Source organism: Oryzias melastigma, linkage group LG12, assembly GCF_002922805.2.
Source record: "Oryzias melastigma strain HK-1 linkage group LG12, ASM292280v2, whole genome shotgun sequence".
NCBI lineage: Eukaryota > Metazoa > Chordata > Actinopteri > Beloniformes > Adrianichthyidae > Oryzias > Oryzias melastigma.
In genome coordinates, this window is record NC_050523.1 from 24,260,064 (window position 1) to 24,279,285 (window position 19,222).

At 40.1% G+C, this 19,222-nt stretch overlaps 1 protein-coding gene and 1 long non-coding RNA gene across 5 annotated transcripts; one reads left to right on the forward strand and one right to left on the reverse strand.

Moving 5' to 3' along the window:
• Positions 1–2,248: 2,248 nt before the first annotated feature.
• Positions 2,249–14,249, reverse strand: zmp:0000001301 (rab9 effector protein with kelch motifs). Of its 4 annotated transcripts, none has more exons than XM_024268534.2 (19): positions 14,124–14,249; positions 11,829–11,901; positions 10,728–10,800; positions 10,598–10,637; positions 9,254–9,332; positions 9,043–9,131; positions 8,827–8,973; positions 8,665–8,716; positions 8,446–8,546; positions 7,914–7,999; positions 5,316–5,397; positions 5,158–5,243; positions 4,985–5,072; positions 4,597–4,645; positions 4,391–4,481; positions 4,155–4,255; positions 3,944–4,028; positions 3,214–3,318; positions 2,249–2,909 (listed from the first exon to the last, which is right to left on the reverse strand). In XM_024268534.2, the coding sequence occupies exons 2-19, from the start codon at positions 11,888–11,890 to the stop codon at positions 2,805–2,807; spliced, it is 1,521 nt and encodes a 506-aa protein (XP_024124302.1). In that variant the 5' UTR covers positions 11,891–11,901; positions 14,124–14,249; the 3' UTR covers positions 2,249–2,804. The 4 variants fall into 4 exon arrangements, with proteins under 4 accessions (XP_024124302.1, XP_024124303.1, XP_024124305.1 ...); XM_024268535.2 differs by having other exon boundaries at positions 14,120–14,249; XM_024268537.2 differs by having other exon boundaries at positions 10,728–10,808; positions 14,124–14,247.
• On the forward strand, positions 8,968–13,382 carry LOC112144183. The gene is made up of 2 exons (XR_002918859.2): positions 8,968–9,109; positions 13,186–13,382. It is a non-coding gene; the product is annotated as an uncharacterized LOC112144183 (long non-coding RNA).
• Positions 14,250–19,222: the final 4,973 nt, after the last annotated feature.

Below are 19,222 nucleotides of genomic sequence, written 5' to 3' on the forward strand. Positions count from 1 at the left end.
GTGACCCACAAACGCTGTCATCATTACAGATGTCTCAGCATGTCCTTCGTCAGGACACTTCTGCCAGCCTGTCAGGAATATCCCCCAAATAAACAGAGAATGGATTGTTAGAATGTCTTACAACAATCCAGTCATGCACTCCATCTTTTCTAGTTTTTAACTCTATTGTTTTTTGTTAAAGACAAGATTTAGATTGATCTCATGAATGAGGGGTAAAGTGTTGCTCAAGGGCACAGAGGGAGTCAAGAGTTGAACCCCCAAACAACTGATGCTACTGAGCTGGAGCATAGAATTAATTAATGTGTCTGTTTTAATAGAATTAATGCAGATTAATAGCAACTTTGTTGGTTGGATTCTTCAGAAATCCATTTCCTCCCTATTTAACCTTATGACTTCATTTCACATTTTTAGTTTCCTCCAAACTTGAGATGAGACATCCTCTTTTGACCTAATGTTTGCATTTTTATAAACAGATTATAAATGCTTTAGGTGTTTTCTCATTTGATGTTTCACTTCCAGAAAACCACTTTTTACATTAATCCTGAAATAGAAAAGCTTTCTCCGTACCCGGGGTATAAAACCAGAGACTTGTGGCTCTTTTAACGCTCCATTGTGGCTGCGTGGCTTTGAGAAAAAAATGCAATCAATTTGAACAAATAATAAGTTTGTCGTTTTGGTTAATTAGTTAATTTGGCCACTGTTTGTGTTTGAACATGTCCGATAACTGCAAAAATATGGTAAAAGGTTTAAATTGTATTTTGATGACATTCAACGAGTATTACATACGTGTTACATGACGTGTGATTGATGTTACTGTTTACTGAAATTATGATATCAGGTTTTATGAGATTAATCAATAATTACCAAGCCCTTCACTTTGCTATTGGGAATTTAAAATAAAACTTACATTTGATCTGATAAGTATTGGATTACATAACTACGCAAAACAGTAAAATGAAGTAATTAAGTTGGGTGGGGGTAATATATAAATTTGATTCTTCCAACTTCCTTTCAAGCAATCAATCAAACTCTACTGACTTTAGTTAATAATTACGAAATGTAATAAACCAAATGTGATACTAGTGCGTTTTGATAGTTTCAAGCACAATATGTGCACAATATGTGCTTGAAATCAATCAATCAATCAAATTACTTTCGGAATGGTTTATTGCTGTTTATTTAATTTTTGTTTTAAGTTTCTTTGTACAGACCCGGAGGAAGGGTTAGGGTTACAGTTCCATTAGTACCATACGTCCAACAACAACATTTAGCCTTGAATACACTTAAAATACGTGTGGGCAAAGCAGCCATGTGTATCTTCATGTATTACGCGTGGCCAACATGAATTACCATTAGTTTTGTATTTGGTCGCATGTAAACACACACAAATAACATCTGCCTATGACAAATACCATATCTGACTTGATTTTCCTACGTTTTTAATTCTGCAGGTGAATCTTTTTTGACACAGAGTGTACTTTATTTTGAAAGGAACTTGTATGTACCTCTGTCAAACGTAAAAGGAAATTAATATATTAAATATACAGTATATATACAGAATATATATTTCACAGCCTCTGAATGGCTTAATGGCCCCAAAAACCTGAGTAAAGTTTCTAAACGGTGAAGTTGGACTGGGCGACTTTTGCTGGGTTTTGGCCAGTAAGAAACTACAGCGGAGCTGTACAAGGAGCTACAGCGTCAGAGGAATAAATGAATGCTGGTTTGGTTCCTAGCAGGGAGGTCAACAGGAAGTGTCATGGTGACTCATGAAGGACTCAATCAAAAGCTGCATGACTGAAACTAAAAGAACTCAATAAATTATTGGAAACTAAATCCAACACAAAGTAAAATAATTCAGACATGAATTAACTGGAAACAAAAAGGAGACAGCACAAGTTCAGGAATTTATCAGCTGAAACTTTGAAGGTTTTTGCTCATCAGAACACTGCAGATGTTTAGAAACATGACAGATTTGGAAGTAAAATTGAAAAATTGAGCACAAAACATCTAGAAAGAACAAACAAACAAACAAACAAACAAACTGTAAAATCCAGAAGTGAAGACATCAAACCTGACAACAATTGTAAACTTTAGGGACATTTCAGTCAATAAAAAGTGTTGAAATGTATGGAAACATATTGCACTCTTTAAAAAAATGGGCAATCTTTATTCCTTATTTTTTATGTATTAACCCTTTAACATAGGAGCTCCAGTGTTAATGTTCTTTGATTTACTGTAACTCTTCAACCGTTAACACGATCAGCGTAGTTCCAGCAGATTCTGAAGGAGAAAAGCGGCGAGATCTGCTGGAATTACGCTGATCATGCTAACAGTTGAAAAGATGCAGTGTGTTAAAGATTTTGTGTTTAAGGCTGGAAAAGAGAGAAGTCCTTCAAAAAATGAAAAAACCCAGATGACCGAGGGTTTGGGGTCGTCAGGGGCAACACATGCTGCGGTTCAGAGGCGTCTTTTTCAGAGAAGCTCCTGCATGATTCCGACCAGAACATTTCAAGCCTCAACACACCCTCACTCACTGGAAGAATTTGAGGCATCAAACATCGGATCAACTAAAGCGGCTTGAAAGCTTTGTCACACGAGAATGAAACAGCATTTGAAAAGGCATTCTGAAGAGGAGCAAAAGGAAGAAGAGTTGATAACATCTCTCAGTTCTATTACTGATCTCTTCATTTGATTTTGAAAACAGGGATTGTTTCTGAACGCTGGCTCATCACGGAACTCAGAAATCCTTGAAAGTGTGGGAGTGATTCTTCAGTGATCTGTTTGTAATCGGACCACATGATTCACATTCCTTTGAACTGCTGCATGATGGACAGAAGGTGTTCACTGCGTTTCTGGATGGCGATGTTCTCCTCCCTCAGCCGCTCCTGCTCCTGCTGCACCTCCTCCTGAGGGAAACACAGACCCATCAGCTCACCTTTGATGACGTGAACCCTGAGCAGCACAGACTCTGCATGCACCCATTGGTCCGTTCCCGTTGGACAGCCAACATTTTTCCTCAAATCCATCAAACATTTTCAGTTCCACTTGAATAGCAGCAAAAGTCTCAAATGTTGACTCTAAAGAACAGTTTCAAAGTCATGACTGATGTGTTGGATCATACAAACGTGCCAGTTAGTGTATTTTGGTTTCACAGCGTGAACATGAATATGAGTGTTATTGTTAGAAACGTGTCCTTTGTGTGGTTCTTACTCTGAGTCTGCAGAGCTCCCTCCGCTCTCTGTCATTTTCTTCAGCTCGTGCACGAAGCCAGGCCTCATTTTGGGAGCGATGCCTTTCCACCATCTCCTGCAGCTCCTGATGCAAAAACATACACCGAAAAGTTGAGCTATTTATTGAGACAGAGTCTGATGTCTGAACACTTACACTGGTTACAATTTTTTGTAACAAAATTAAAATAGTTTTGATTTACTTTTTATGAATATATTTTTTTATTTTCACATTTCATTCCATTAACTTTCATTCAGGGCTGCACGGTGGCACAGTCTTTAGCGCTCTTGCCTCACAGTGAGAAGGCCCCGGTTCAAATCCCGGCTGGGGGATTTGGGACCTTTCTGTGTGGAGCTTGCATGTTCTCCCCGTGCATGCGTGGGTTTTCACCGGGGACTCCGGCTTCCTCCCACCATCCAAAAACATGCTTCATAGGTTCATTGGTGACTCTAAATTGCCCCTAGGTGTGAATGTGAGAGTGAATGTGTGTGTGATTGAGGCCCTGAGACAGACTGGAGACCTGTCCAGGGTGAACCCCGCCTTCGCCCATCAGTCCCCCCGAAAGGGACAGGGTGGACAAGAAGATGAATGAATGAATAGATTCAGAGGTCACTGAAGTAGGCAATCTAGAGCTACCCTGTTACCCTACTACGAGAGTATGATGGATGGATGATGATGGATGGATGTGAATGGATGGATGGATGGACTGAACCTGCTCTTGTTGTTGTCTGCGAGCATCCTGAACTTCCTTCTCCTCTCGCAGAGCAGCAGCCGCTGTGATCAGCTCTGATCTCTCTCTAGGAAAAGATATTCATTCAGCTGTAAAATTAACTGGAAAGCGTTTGGAAATTTGCGGTTGTGACATTTCAAATGATCCCTTCAATGGAGTCACATTAGATAGTGAATGTTAATGGAAGAGTCACCTTTCTATTTTCTGGAACTCCTGGTCTAACAGGGTGAAGGCCGTCTGGATCATCTTCCCAGCCTGATCTCGAACTGCACTGAAGTCTCTGTGGAGACTCACCTGCACAGAGAAACGTGTGTCTGTTTGCTGGCAGCAGCCTTTTAGATCTACCAACCACCTCTTTCAACAGAGAACATTTAAGCAGCTTGAAGCTAAAAACATTAACAACATTGAATTGATCTGCTTGAGTGTCACCTGTGTGACTGCAGGGTTCCTGGACGCCACAGCTGGACTCACTGACCCACTCAGCTCATAGCGGACGTTAGGAACTTTAGTGGGAGTGAAGCTGTCAGAATGAAACCAGAGTTTTCAAACTGAGAGATGAGACTGAAACAGAGCGAGACCACGGGCTGCAGACAGACTGAGAGTGAAACAAACACATGTGCGCAGGAGCTGCTGACCTGTGACTGATGCCCTGGAGGCCAAACTCCGACAGAATCTCCTTCATCACTGGAGAAAAAAACACCATTGTTTTACACATTTTGCTGTAGCCACACCTCTGTGGTCGTTTCATGAATCCATCGATCATTTTCATCAGATTTATCCACTTCCTGCACACTGTCAAATTAAAGGTCTTGCAGTGTTTTTTGGTGCATCACACATCAGCAGTCCAAAACAAGCCGCCAGGAGTCATCATGAAGCCCTTATGGATAACCGTTAACAAAATCTTAGAAGGAACATGTATCTTTCTAGGTTCATGACCTCTGCCTGGTTTGCCTAGAAGCTTAATGTTCTTTACTGCTGAGGTCAAAAGCTAAACCATCTCCACAGTTCCGTATCTGAACGTACCTGGTTGTCTTTCAGAGGGGCTGATTAACTTCATCACCTTCAGATCGTTGAAATCTTGCTCTTCGTTTTTCCCTCCAAACACATACAGCTGTGAACCAAAGACAGACACGGTCACATCTCCAGAGACGGGGATCAGGCTGAGCTGGGAATGAAACCTGGAGCCGTCCTCTGACATGGCTGTGGAGGATGAAGGCGGAGTGTCCGTGTCGACGGGCTGGAGGAATCCCAACGTACAGCGGGACCTTCCACTTCATCTTTGCTGGATACAGAACCCGACAGAGCCTTTAGAGTCTGCTGTTGCTCCTTTGAGAATCAGCCGTTCTTCACTCACCAATGCTGAGTTTATGGATTTCATTGGTTGATGTGTCTGCGCCGTCCTCATTTGTGCTTTTGCCTCCAAAAAGGTAAATGTCCTAAAACAGGGGTGTCAAACTCAGTCGCACAAAATCCAAAACACTCCCAACAGGATCAACATTTATTGGCTCACAACACTCTGAAACTACATATTTAAAACTTTGAAACCAGAACTTTTTAACATAATTATGAACTAGACATATAGCATTATCTGATAATACTAGTGTGAATGCTGTAAGATGAATCTGGCTGCTGAAGATGCTGAAATTGATAGCCGAAAACGTGGAGCTGAAAAAACTGAAGCTAAAAATTCTGGAGCTGATAACCAGCTAAAATATTAGCTAAATGCCATACTAACCTAAAAACTGAACAAAAAAATGAGGTTTGCCAAAACAGCTAGCATGTAGCTGAAATATCAGATAAACTCCATACTGGATAAACCCCGAAATAGCCTAAAAATCTTAATAAATGCCAAAATAGTCCAAAAAGCTAGCATAATGACAATTTAAAAACTTTAAAACTGTAACCTTTTAACATAATTATAAATAATAAAAAGGCCAGAATTTTATTCCAGAATAAATCAACTTAAACCTTAAATAACTTTCAATATTTTACCCTCCATAAAAATATATATATTGTCAAAATTATACAAGTTAGAAATGAGCACAAGATAACATCGGAACATTAATAACAATAAATAAAATGATCTGGAGGGCCGGATAGATTTACCCGGAGGGCCGGATCCGGCCCCCGGGCCTTGACTTTGACACATGTCCTAAAAGGAGTAAAACTGGGTGAAATATGTAGATTTTTACTTTTTCTGTTGTGTTTGCAGGCTGTTTGATTTTTAACCCAAAGGATTTTAGAGTTTCAGAACATAGACGTATGAAGAAAAATGGATCACAAGACAAAAACAAAAGTTCTGCTTTTGTCTTGACTTTAAAGGTTACAGAGCAGATTATAAAATCCAAAGATTGATTAACAGCTCATGTTTAATGGCCTCAGTGATGTGTTTTATCAGCGCCCTCTAGTGATCAAATGGTGGCATTTTAAAGTATTGATGTGTTATGTTAGAACACAACCACACAAGAGAAGAGTTTCTTCAGCCTGTTAACGGCTTGTGATAATTTCCCCTCCAGATGTGACTGGAGGTCATGACCAGCTGTCCAGTCATTCAGATCTTTATCTTGATTTTAGAAAATTTTATTGAAAATATTTGTATTTGCAAAATTTCCCTCAGATTACATATACACTATGCAACTAAAAGTACTGGCTCAACCATCCAAATGATCAGAATCAGATGTCCTAATCACCTGTCCTGGTTACAGGTGTATAAATCCTCCCTCAGACATACAGACTGTTTGTACAAACATCAGTGAAAGAATGTTCCTCTCTCAGGATCTCAGTAATTCCAGAGTGGAACTGTCATAGGATGACACCTGTACAACAAATCCAGTCCTGAATTGTCCTAAATCTTCTCCAGTCAACTGTCAGCTCTATCAGAACGACATAGAAGAGTTTAGGAACAACAGCAACTCAGACACCAAGTGGTCGACCACGAAAACTGAAGGAGAGAGGTCAGAGGATGCTGAAGGTCATAGAGGTCGTAGACTTTCTACAGTCAATTGCTGCTGAGCTAAAAACCTTCATGCCTGAGCTCCTCTCAGCCCTTCCTTTCTCTACCTTGCTGAGCTGCCTTGATTGCTCATCTGACTCACCTGTTTTGCCAGCTACTTATACCTTGCCTCAGCCTTCCCCTGTCAGACTACCTTAAAGCCCAATGTCCAGATTCCCATTCCTGATCTGACGGTCACCTCTGAAATCCCTGCTCCGCCTGCCGACAAAGCTCCAGCTCTCAGCCCTGGTCTCACCTCCTCTAAATAAAACTCTTAATTTTGTTCTCTGTTTTGACATTTTTATTCTGGGTCCTAAACTGCCCTACCAAACCTTCATGTGACCTTCAGATCAGCATAAGTACAGTACACAGAGAGCTTCATGGAATGGGTTTCCATGGCAGCAGCTGGATCCACACATCAACAAGTACAATGTAAAGCGTGGATGCAGTGGTGTAAAGCACGCCGTCACTGGACTCTAAAGCAGTGGAGACGTCTTCTCTGGAGGGAGGAGTCACACTTTACCATCTGGAAATCTGATGGACCAGTCTGGGTTTGGAGAACCGAGTCTGACCTGGACTGACCTGCACAGAGTCCTGACCTGAACCCCATAGAACACCTTTGAGATGAATTAGAGCAGAGACTGAGACCAGACCTTCTCCACCAACATCAGTGACCTGACCAATGAGCTTCTGGAAGAATGGTCCAGAATTCCTAGAAACACTCATCAAACCTGTGGTTCCCAGAAGAGTTGAAGCTGGAATAGCTGCTAAAGGTGGAGCAGCATCATACTGAGCTCTATGAGTTAGGAATGGGATGGACTTCAGTTCACATGAGTCAAGGCAGGTTGGTCAACACTTTTGGTAATGTAATGAATATGGTTTCAAATATTATAATTTGGAGTATAATAAACTCTCCTCTGAGATCTGTAACGTTGCTTAACATTGTGTGTCTGTGAGTACCTTGTCATGGTGTGCGGTCAGTGTTTGACCGCTGCAGGCTGCAGGGGCTTCTCCTTTCACGTCTCGTTTTTCCCACATCAGGTTTTCTAAAACAGGAGGAATCATGGAAGAGGTCCAAACTTTTGGAAGACGATGCTAAATCAACTTGTCTTAAGGTACAATTTTTGCATTTTTGCAATTTTTATAAATATTTCATTGCAAGTTGTCAATCTGAACTGAATCAAAGTGCAGAGATTTGAATATATTTCCCTTTTAGGTGTTATAAAGGTTTATTTGCTTTTGATTTCAAACCTTCTTCTGATTTTATATTTTTTAAACATTTTTTATGTGACAAAAGCTGCATACAGAGCATTGAACTTCCAAACCTTCTGCTTTTCCAAAGAACATGTAACCACATGCACTGACTAAACAATTAGAAACAAATCAATAAAGGAAAGAAGAAACAGTGATATTTGTAATGTAGTCTGAATCCTATTCCTGTAAAAGAAGAAACCTTATCTGCCAGAGCGCTTCCTTTCACATGCATCCATACCTGTATTAAGAACGTACAGGTCTTTACAGAAGTCTCCCCCAGCTCCACAACCTCCAAACATGAACACCTGATCCCCAGCCAGGGCAAAGCTCTGACCCCACCTGAGACACAAACACAAATATGACCTTAACTGGACTGCAAAATAACAACACAAACATTTCATGTAAACATCTACGTTGTATTATCGTTTTATTGCATTTTCATGGACCAGAGTCTCACAGAGCAGGAGGCAGTGATCCGTGTGTTCTAACTGGAGTCCAGGTGAGCGACACTGAAACAGAAAAAAACTCAACTCTGAGAAAGCATCTGATTTTTCTAATGAGACCTTTCTTGAAGTCTAAATGAAAAGAGAAACTTCCAGAACTGTTGAAGAGCATTTACCCGTGTTGAAGAGCATGAGGTCATCAGCTGGATTTCCATTCAAAAGGCCTCCGTATGTGTAGATGTTGTCTCCAATAGCAACAGAGCTGTGTCCCAGAGTCCTGAGGGCCACGCCCCCAACTGCCAACCACTCCCAGGTGAGGGAAACTGTGACACCAAAGCACCGCTGGGTCAAAAAAGGCGGGCTGAACAGATTTGATCATGTCTCCTCATCACCTATGTCGAAGCAGTGGACCCCCGGCAGACATTCAGTGGCATCAGGACAGGAAGCTCCTCCAAACAGGTACAACCTTCCCTTAACAACACTGAGCCAACAGGAGAGACGTCAGACGGAAACATTCTCAGGATAGAAGCTTCTGTGTTGCACAGAAGGAGAGTATGTATTCTGTGAGGTATAATCTGACTGACGTTTGGGTCTGGGACTCACCACAGAGTGTGTCCCTCTCTGGCAGATGGTACCTGTCCAGTCTGTGGAATCTCCTCCCAGGTCACATCGTCAGGATTCACTGCAACGGCAACAGCATCTTTTCTATTCTCAGTAAATGACAGTTTTAGGTATTTTTTCTATGGCTGTGACAGTGAAGGCATTAATGCACGCGATTATTTAAAAGGAATTAACGTGTTAATATTTATTAACGCAAATTAATCTAAGAAAGCGTCCTTCGCTTTGACTCTGCGCTTCAGGCTTGCATGGCGTGCCTTAAAACACTTCGATCCCACTTATATCATGGTTATTTACAAAAGAAGTAACTATTTGATCAGTTTTTTAGTACTTTAATCTTGTTTTTTTTCTGGTTTAGATTGTTTTTTCACATAAAAGCGGAATATCTGATCCATGGTCCGGCTTGTTGTCATGACATCGTGTCGCTGAGCCTCGACTTTCTTGGAGTAAAACTGCAGACAGAAACGAATTTAGAGTTCTGCTTTTCTGACAGTTGATTACTGGAGATTAATCACAATACATTTTCCCCAGGTATGCGATTAATAGCTAAATTTTTTTATCGATTCCCAGCCTGAAAGTTGTCGAAGTTTGCGTGTTCCCTCTGTCAGTTCCAGTTTTCAGCAGTTCTTCAGAACTGTTTAACCCTTGAACCCCAGAGCTCCAGGTGTTTGAATTCCTTGATTTACTGTAATTTTTCAACCGTTGACATGATACACGTAGTTACAGTAGATTCTGAAGGACAGAGGTGGTGAGAGCTTTACACTTCAACATACTGTAACATAGTTACAGTATGTTGAAGATTTTGTTTAAGGCGACGCCTCAGGTGTTAAAGGGTTAACTTCCAGCTACAAAGCCTGATCTGCAGCATTTTAGGTTCTACACCACCAGCTCCTGATTTTTTTTAAATGCATGCACATTTCAGGAACACATGCACACAACCTAACATTAAACCTGGCGACCAATATCATTTCTACAGTTTAGATCCAGATTCCAGCTCAGACCAGGAAAACAAAGACGTTCATGGATCTGTTTATCTGTACGTGGATGCATCAGAATGGAGCGGAGCAGGGAGCTAGTGACCCCCCAGCATATTTTCTAAGACACAAATATGAGCTTGTTTATCCACCATTTTTGTCTGCTTCACCACCATTTAAACAAATAAATATTCAGAAATGCAGTTTTAATCTTAATTCTCTTAATAGATGTCGTCCATCATGAGAACAATATTACACATAAAAAACACAATTTTCATTGGAGTGGGTCTTTAAATACGTTTATACTGCTTTCTGCTTCCATCTGAACTTTAGAGCTTTTCCATGTGGATCCTACCTGTTAGCATGTAGAAGTCACTGAAGTAAACAGGCCTGTCCTGAAGGCATAAAGGTGGACAAATGTTCAGAAGGGCTTCAGAAGCATGAATTGAGTCATGAGGTCAGGGTTAAAAGTGTTCTGTCCCAACCTCCTGGTTGATGCTGCAGGCTCCCCCGAACAGAAACGCTACATTTCCTGCCACAGCCAGCGCATGGCCGTGCCTACACAACTCCAACAGCCAAGAAGATGAAACACAAGGTCAGATTCTTGTTATTGAATTATGCATTCATCCTAAAACAGCGATCGTCAGTGATTCTGAAACCATTGACCCAATGGCAGCCTTAGACATCGAAAGAAGCAACACAGATGAGCCTTTAAATGAATCAAATAACAACAACAAAAGAGAAAAACTTAAATTTGTTCATAAGTCTAAGCTGACAAGGTTTTACTTGATTTAATATGGGCTGGAACAGCTTGTGACAAGTTGGACGGACCCAAAAGGCTGAATTTAGTCAGCTGGATAAATGTTATTACAGGATTTGACTCGTACACAGACTGGCCTGTCAGGTCTCGTGACATTTGAAGTTCTCAGAGATATTTTAGAGAAACTACAAATATGTGGTTTCTTACCTTAAACACTGTAATACTTATGAAAAAGAAAACATTGTCAGCTTTGACACTTGGAGCTGTTTGGCAGGTAAAAAACTGAGCTTTTGACTTGGATGTGAACCATATCTGCTGAGTATTGACAAAGCAAAAGTTAGGAACCATTTGGTGGTTTAACCCCAAATCCAAGCTGATTGTCAAACAGGACATTGTTCTGATGTGACCCATCATAGATTTGAACCAACAATCTTCCAGTTTAGAGCAGACACTCTACCATTAGACCACTGAGCTGGTTGAACAGTCACCTTTTTGTCTTGTTGGTTAGAAATAAGAAAAGCTTCTCTCAGGAGGTAATAGGATGATCGTTCAGATTTTCTTTTACATTTGAGTCACAAGTTGTTCATTCCAAATACAACAGAAGTAGGAAATATTTGTTCTGGTATATAGGCCACCTTTAGCTATATAGTTTACTCTCAACTAGGTCTTCTGAATGCTGCATTTTACATTTTAATTACACAAAGTTACATTTGTAATGGATTTCTGTTTATGTAAGGAAAAATTCCAGCTTCTGCTCAATCTGGATCTGATATAATGGATTATTACGGGTTCAGGTTAGAGGACTAGATAATGCAGTACAGCTGACCTGGGACTTGGAGGTTCTCCTCTCTGTTCTTTCTCAAACCAGTGGCCGCTAGCTAAAGCCATCCCACGCTGTCCTGCCGGTCAAACACACACATTCAAATTCATTTCATTTGTAAAACCCCTTTCATGTTAGGAAACAGCTTAAAGTGCTGTACATAAAAACAAAAAGACCATTCCCCACACGTGTAATCAAATAATAAGATGCACCTCTCGTAATATTGTACACAGAAACAACACAAATAAAGTAGAAATTATTATGAGAGAAGACAGCCCTTAAGGCGCCGTCTGCCCTGTCCTCCTGTTGGCTGAGGTGTCACACTTCACTTTGGAGGGAATCTTTAAAGATAATAACATTTCTTAGGTACTAAATCAACACAGGATGTTCTCCAAAGTGTTCTATCATTATTCTGGGTTGGTTTGGGTCAGAGTTCTGCAACCTGGGGCTCCAGAGCCACATGAGGCTCTTTTATCTCTCCACGATGGCTCTCTGACTGATAGAATTCTTTTAAAGTAAGGATTACTTAATTAGCATTTATTGTGCGAATGCTTTAAAGCATTCACACTATTGTGATGCTCCTGCTCCTTTCTGTGCGTTTTTTGGTACATAAAAACTCAGCCACGTTTTTTTATAATTTCAGCAATTTGGTATCAAAACGTTCAGCTCATTCAAGATGCCACTGCTTGTATTTTTTGTATACAAAAAAAACTTTTATAGTTTTTGAAATATTGAGCAAAATATGCTCTATAGGAAATGAATCAGAACGTCTTCAAATTTAAAAATTTTAAGTAGATTAGGAACAAGTCTTTGAATATGTTCATGGGCTATGTTTTCATCTGTTAGAGTAATTTTAAAAAATGGATTTTACTTAATATTTTAGCAACATGCTAATGTTTTTGGCCAGTTTGTTGTCTTTTAGGCTAATTCAGAGTTTGGCTTCTATTTTAGCAAGAGGCTAACATTTTTCACTGATGTTTACCAAGGAATTTTATACCATTCTGGAATTTAGCCAGTAATTAAACAAAAAGCTAGCTTTTTAGCTCATTTGCATCTACTAAGGTAAAATAATACAATAATAATCATCATCATCATCTTTCAGATACTTTTGTTAGTTAGCTAGTTTCGTTTTATATTTTTGCTTCTGTTCGTGCAAAAAAAATGATATAATTCATATTTATTTAAAAAAATAAAAGTTCTTTCTAGGTTTTGATCAGTAGAAAACGAGCCCAATGGCTCTTTTACTGTTAGACGGCCTCTGCTTTAGGTTGAAGAACTGCTGCAGAGTTCTATATAAATGATCAGAACAAGCCTTTAGAACTTTGGAAAAACTATCTGAACCACCAACCTTGATTCTGATCAGACTAGATCCAGAAATGCTGGATGAGGACAAAGGAAACACCAGCATCTACGGAGGTGGAGATAGTGATCTCCATCCAGATCCAGACCCATGACTGAGCAGGAAGATGCCGCAGTGAGTCTGGGAGGATGGAAGGTCTGCTTGACCTCAGGCTGCTATGCCTGTTTATGAAGCTTTTCTAATAAAGAACATGTTCAGTTTTTGGCTCAGTCTGGACTTGAATCTGATTATTCTCTTTTTTTATGAAGTCCCCCTCATAACACACATCTTACATTTTTCTGCTGGTGCTATCTCTCCTGTACTCCCCCTGATTGTTCCTTTACATGATTTCTACAATCTTTCCAAAAATTCCCCTTCTTTGTCCCTGCAGATTCAGGTTCCTCAGTGTATGTGTCTGGAGAAACGTCTCATTTTCATGGAGAGGATGATGTTGAAATAGTGTCTACTGCATGGACTTGCAGTTTTGCTGTCATCCTCCAAAAACCCTCAGTCATATATAGAAAAAGAGGCAGTTAGAGCATCCAGATGTTGAGACCAATGCGTCAGGGTGTCGTGTTAGCAACAGCCGAGACACCAAGGCAGCATGCTGAGACAGCATTTGGTGAGGATGGAATGTATAACTGCATGCTTTTGATCACACCCTCTGTTGTGAAAAAATACTCCTAATCCAGTTTTTTTTTCGCTGTCCCACAAGAAATACACCTTTTGCAAGAAACAATGCCCATCCTTTCTGAGAAGTCTGATTTTGTGGTACAATCTCATTAACCCTGCTAAAAAAGACGACAGGTGGCCAACTTTCCATTCGTCCATTTTCTCTCATTACCAGTTACTACCCTGCTGGGCAAAGGTAGCTACACCATCACAGGACCAAGGAAAATATCTATTATCAGAATAGTTTATAAAGGTCGAGATGTGGCAAAGACAAGGATGATGAAACCTACCTGTTGAGCTCTGATAGAGTCAGAAGGTTTATTTGGATCTTCTAGCTGTAAACAGCTGTCTGGAACCAGCACACAGCTCACAGTCCTGCAGCTGCCCTCTGCTTCTCAGTTTGCAGGTAACCTACACTTCCCAGTGCAGGTCCTCTGTTACCTAGCAACACTCTGCAAACTCATTTCACAGCAAAGCTGCAGTTTCACGGGAAGCGGTGAGAGCGAAATGAAGAAAACTTTTTCTATTTTCAGATGGAACTGTCACATAAAAGTACTGTCGGATTATTATCACAAACATTTCTCACAAAAATCCAATTATTCATTAAAGAAAGTCTTCTTTTTTCTTCTTCTTCTCTTTGCTTTTTTCAGTTTATTTCTTTCTTGTGCACACTCTTTCTAATGTGGTATGACTAAATATGAGGAATAAATGCCAGGTTAGATTGGATTAGATTAGATTAGATTAGATTAGATTAGATTAGATTAGATTAGATTAGATTAGATTAGAAAAGGTTTATTTCAAACAATCAAGAAAATGCAATCAATCAACAGAGGTTTACATCCATAAAGACACGTCAAACACATCACTAGACATTAAACAATAGATTGCCTGAAAGGTAATCACTAATTAAAAATGCCAAACCTGCAAACGTCTGTGTGTGAATAAATATGTTGGCATGAATGTTCATATTTGTTCGTGTGTGTGCATGTCTGTTTCATTGAGAAAAACATTTCTATCCCTCTAAATTTAGCAGAAACTGTCTTTTTTTCTACAGATCGTTGAGTTTTCGCTGCTTGTCTCACAGATTGAAATTAAATTGACATGTTTTCACGTCATGAACCAGCAGGGGGCGACAGACTCAAAGAGGCTCTTGAACACAGCAGAGAGGGATGGGACTGGGACATGATGGAGAATGCAGGAAAGGAGGTTGGACAACATGACGTTCACAGAAACAATAATCAAAAGATGGTCACTGTAAAAACATGATTCTATGAAACCCTTGCTCATTTTAACCTCTTTTCTGCTTCATGGCACAGCTGTAACTCCCCATTAGGGAATAAAATACTGCTCATCTGATTAAATGTTACAATAATGCATACATCTATTAGTAATATACATCACTAACAGTTCAGTAGAAATGAAGTTTCTCTAACTTTTGTAAAGTAAATATTCAGTAGTCAAGTTTTGCTTTAAAAAATGTCTATCTTTTTGTATTTTCACTTTGGATTAAACATTAAACGAATTTGCCAGAGCAACATGTTTGACCCTTTAACACCTGAGGCGTCGTCGATGACAGTTAAACACAAAATCTTTAACATACTGGAGCTTTTCAACTGTTAACACAACAATTCCAGTAGATTCTGAAGGAGGAAAGCGGCCGCTTTGGTGTTGAAAGGTTAAAGGATATGTCTTGATGGGAAGTACAGGTGGCGCTACGGAAAAATGGTCCTTAAACAAGACGGCAGGAGATAGTTAATGATCTGAATCCAGCTGGAACCATAATCACCAAGAAAACCACTAGTAAGATTTTACACAGCAATGGATTAAGATCTTGCAGTGTTGGTAAAGTCCCCATGTTTAAGAAGACACATGTGCAGATCCGCCTGGAGTTTACCAACAAACACCTTCAGGATGTGGAGAGTGATTGGAGAAGGAGCTGTGGTCAGAACAGACCAAAACTGAGCTCTTTGGCATCAACTCGAGGAAGAGGAATGCAGCCTCGGACCCCAAGAACACCATCCCCACTGTCAAGCACGGAGGTAGAAACATTATAGTTTGGATGTGAGGATTTTGGTAGTAGTGTTATGGGTTTTGGTCATGTTCAGCTTCAGACTTGTCAAGATCCACAGCTGTCTTCATCTCAGTTCAGTCTATCTAAGTGTTTGGGTTTCAGTTCTTCATTGTCAGGTCATCTGTTCTGGTAAGCCGCCTTTTTGTTGCTCCCATGGTTTTTGTCATGTTTCTGTTTATGTATTAAATGTTTCACTTTTCTGCCACCTTCCCTATAGCCTCCTGTAGTTAGTCCTCCACCCACTTCCTGACATTGGAGTGTTTTTGGCACAGGTCTACTTCACCGTGTGGATGGGTGGAGCAATGTACCATCGAATCCTGAGAGAACTCTCCTTTCCTCTGCCAGGAGGCTTAAATGGGTCCTGGTTGGGTCTTCCAACACCATCATGACCCAAAACATTCAGCCAAGACAAGTAAGGAATGGCTGAAGTAGCAGATCATGGTCATGGAGTGGTCCAGATGGTCTCTGAACCCCAGTCCTCTAGAAAACCTATGCCACCAAACCAGCCACCAAATTTGATTGGACCAAAACTCCTCTTGATATCTGCAGAAACCTGATCATCAACTGCAAGAAACATCTGACCTCTGGGCTGATTACAAGGGTTTTGCCACAAAGGACAAAATCTTTCTGGCAAGAGGGTTCAAATTAGAGCTGGGTTAATCAAATTGATTAATCGATTTGAATCAATTTAAGCCTAACAGATAATAATCCAATAATCAAACAATAATCGAGTCACAAAAGCTGTAAATCGATATACAGCACATATCGCTAAAGTCCACTCGATGCCAACGCTTAAATGAATTCCCCATAGGACGTCTAATGCTAACGCTCGGTCGACCTAAACATACATTCTGACTAAATGATCATCTTTATAAACGCAGACATGAATTTTACAAACTCTCAAGGAAATATGTTTTAAAGTAACTATTTGTGGTCCAAAAGACGGTTTTTGGTCATACTTTCTTCTTCTTCTGGAATAAGGTGTAATGCTATAGCGCGAGCTCCACCTAGTGGTCAAACTGAAACGTCCTCCAGGAGAAGCAGAACAATGTTTACAATGTTAATGATCTGAACATTTTAGTTAGAACTTCTCCTTTAGAGAATCCATGTAACACTGGATGATATTAACAATCTCAGTATTTCACTGATACATTTACAGTACAGTGAGGGCGGCCGTGGTGCAGTGGTAGGGCGGTCGACTCCTGATCAGAAGTGAGCGGGTTCGACTCCCACCTTGCCCACCCATGTGTCGAAGTGTCCTTGGGCAAGACACTGAACCCCGAATTGCCTCTGGTGGGAGGTTGGCGCCAGTGTTCGGCAGCGGAGCCACCACCAGTGTGTGAATGTGTGTGTGAATGGGTGAATGGGTCTGTGACTGTGAAGCGCTTTGGGCCCTCGAAGGAGGGTAGAAAGCGCTATACAAGTATACGCCATTTACCATGTGAACTGGATCAGATTAATATAAATATGTTTATAATATATATTAGATTATTAATGTAATTTCAAACAAATGTGTATAAATGTGTAAATTCAAAATTGAATTGAATATTTGAATGAATTGGGAAAATTTGAATTAAATTGATTCAAGCTCTTCTGAATTGAATAATTTCTGGAAATTATAATCAATACCCAGCCCTGGTTCAAATACTTATCAATCTCAATGAAATGCAAATTATTTGAAGGAAACTTATAGATTTTCTTTGCAATTTTCTTTTCTGTTCAAATGAACCATCAGGATGACGCTGTATATTTCTTTTCAAGCGGGGAGCAAGGGATCAAATGTTATAGTCTGAAGTTATAAATAGCAGCGTTATAGCTGAGTTCAGTGAACTCAGTTCACCAGCAGACAGAAGCTAAATCCCTATCTATCCTACATTATTTATTTTTAGAACGATCTCAATATAAACTCAAACATTCCCCCTTTAGGAGGTTTTGTCTGCACTGCTCCACATAAACGTGATCGTCCAGCACGCAGTCTGCTGTTTTCTGTCATCACGACTCTCCAATCCCCGTTTCGATGATGACAATAACAGAACACCGAGCGCAGACGAGCGAGGACAGACACTTCTCTGCTGGACTGCTGGATGATGTAAGCTGGCGGTCACGTTTCCCGCCGTCACTGCTCGTTTTGATGTTTAATTCATGACCGCAAACACCGGCGCATGCACGCACACACCGCACAGAACCACAGCCTGGTACACGTGACGCCTCCGTCTGTTCACCTCCGTCTGCTACCGTCAAACCTACCGGAAGCACGCGACTTTTCAAAATAATGGACATGTCTATTCATTTGTTCTCAAACATTATCAATGATGCTGTTGTCTAATCAATATGGTGTATTTCGAAATGTTTTTCCGGAACATTTTAAAACAAAACGCAATGTCTTTGTTTTTGTACATTTTTTTTAAACGCGATCTTATTGTGGAGACAGGTGTGTAGTACTTCCGGTCCTGTGCTTGTTCTGATGGTAATGGACACATTTTTTACGCCTTTTAACGATTAAAATGTGGTCACAGTAAAACAGTAAAGGTTCGGTTCTGGATGCGTCTCCTCAGTAACTCTGATCTGGGCGGAAGAGGAAAAGACGGGACAGAAAACCGGACCTTACATGAGGATTTGGTCAATTGTTTGTGACGAACTAACAAAAAGGGCTGCAGACTACCAAAATAAAAGACTGTTCACTTGACCAGAAAATCCCCGATTCAAATCAGGGCGACGTTTTCCATAATTCAAAACTATTTTTCTTGTATTTTTCTTGATATAATGTCTTTCCCACTCAAGCACTTTTTGATGATGAATATCATTACCTGCAATAACCCCTGTATCATCCATTCATTCATTCAGTTTTCAACTTAATATCGGAAAACGAAAGAACAAAAAACTTTTCAGATTTAAAATCAAAACTAAAAATGAACACTTTTCTGATTTGCGCATTTAATCGAAAATGGAGTGAACAGATAACGAGTGTGCTACAGTTTACCACATTTTTCAAATCACCAATAGTTTTAAGGAATACGGGTACGAAGGAAGAGAGCAGGGATGTAAAACTTAATCACACAAGAGGCCAAAATTCAAAACACACCTTAGATCGACAGGATAAAGATTTTTTCAATCTAGAACTAAATGTAAAAAATGTAAAACTGTAACTTTTTAACATAATTGTGAACTAGGTATTAAGCATTACCTGTGATAATGCCAGTATGAATGCTGTAAGCTGAATTTGGCTGCTGAAGATGCTAGTGCTGATAGTTGAGGATGCTGAAATTGATACCCAAAGACGCTGAAGCTGATAGCCAGCTAAAATATTAACTAAACGCC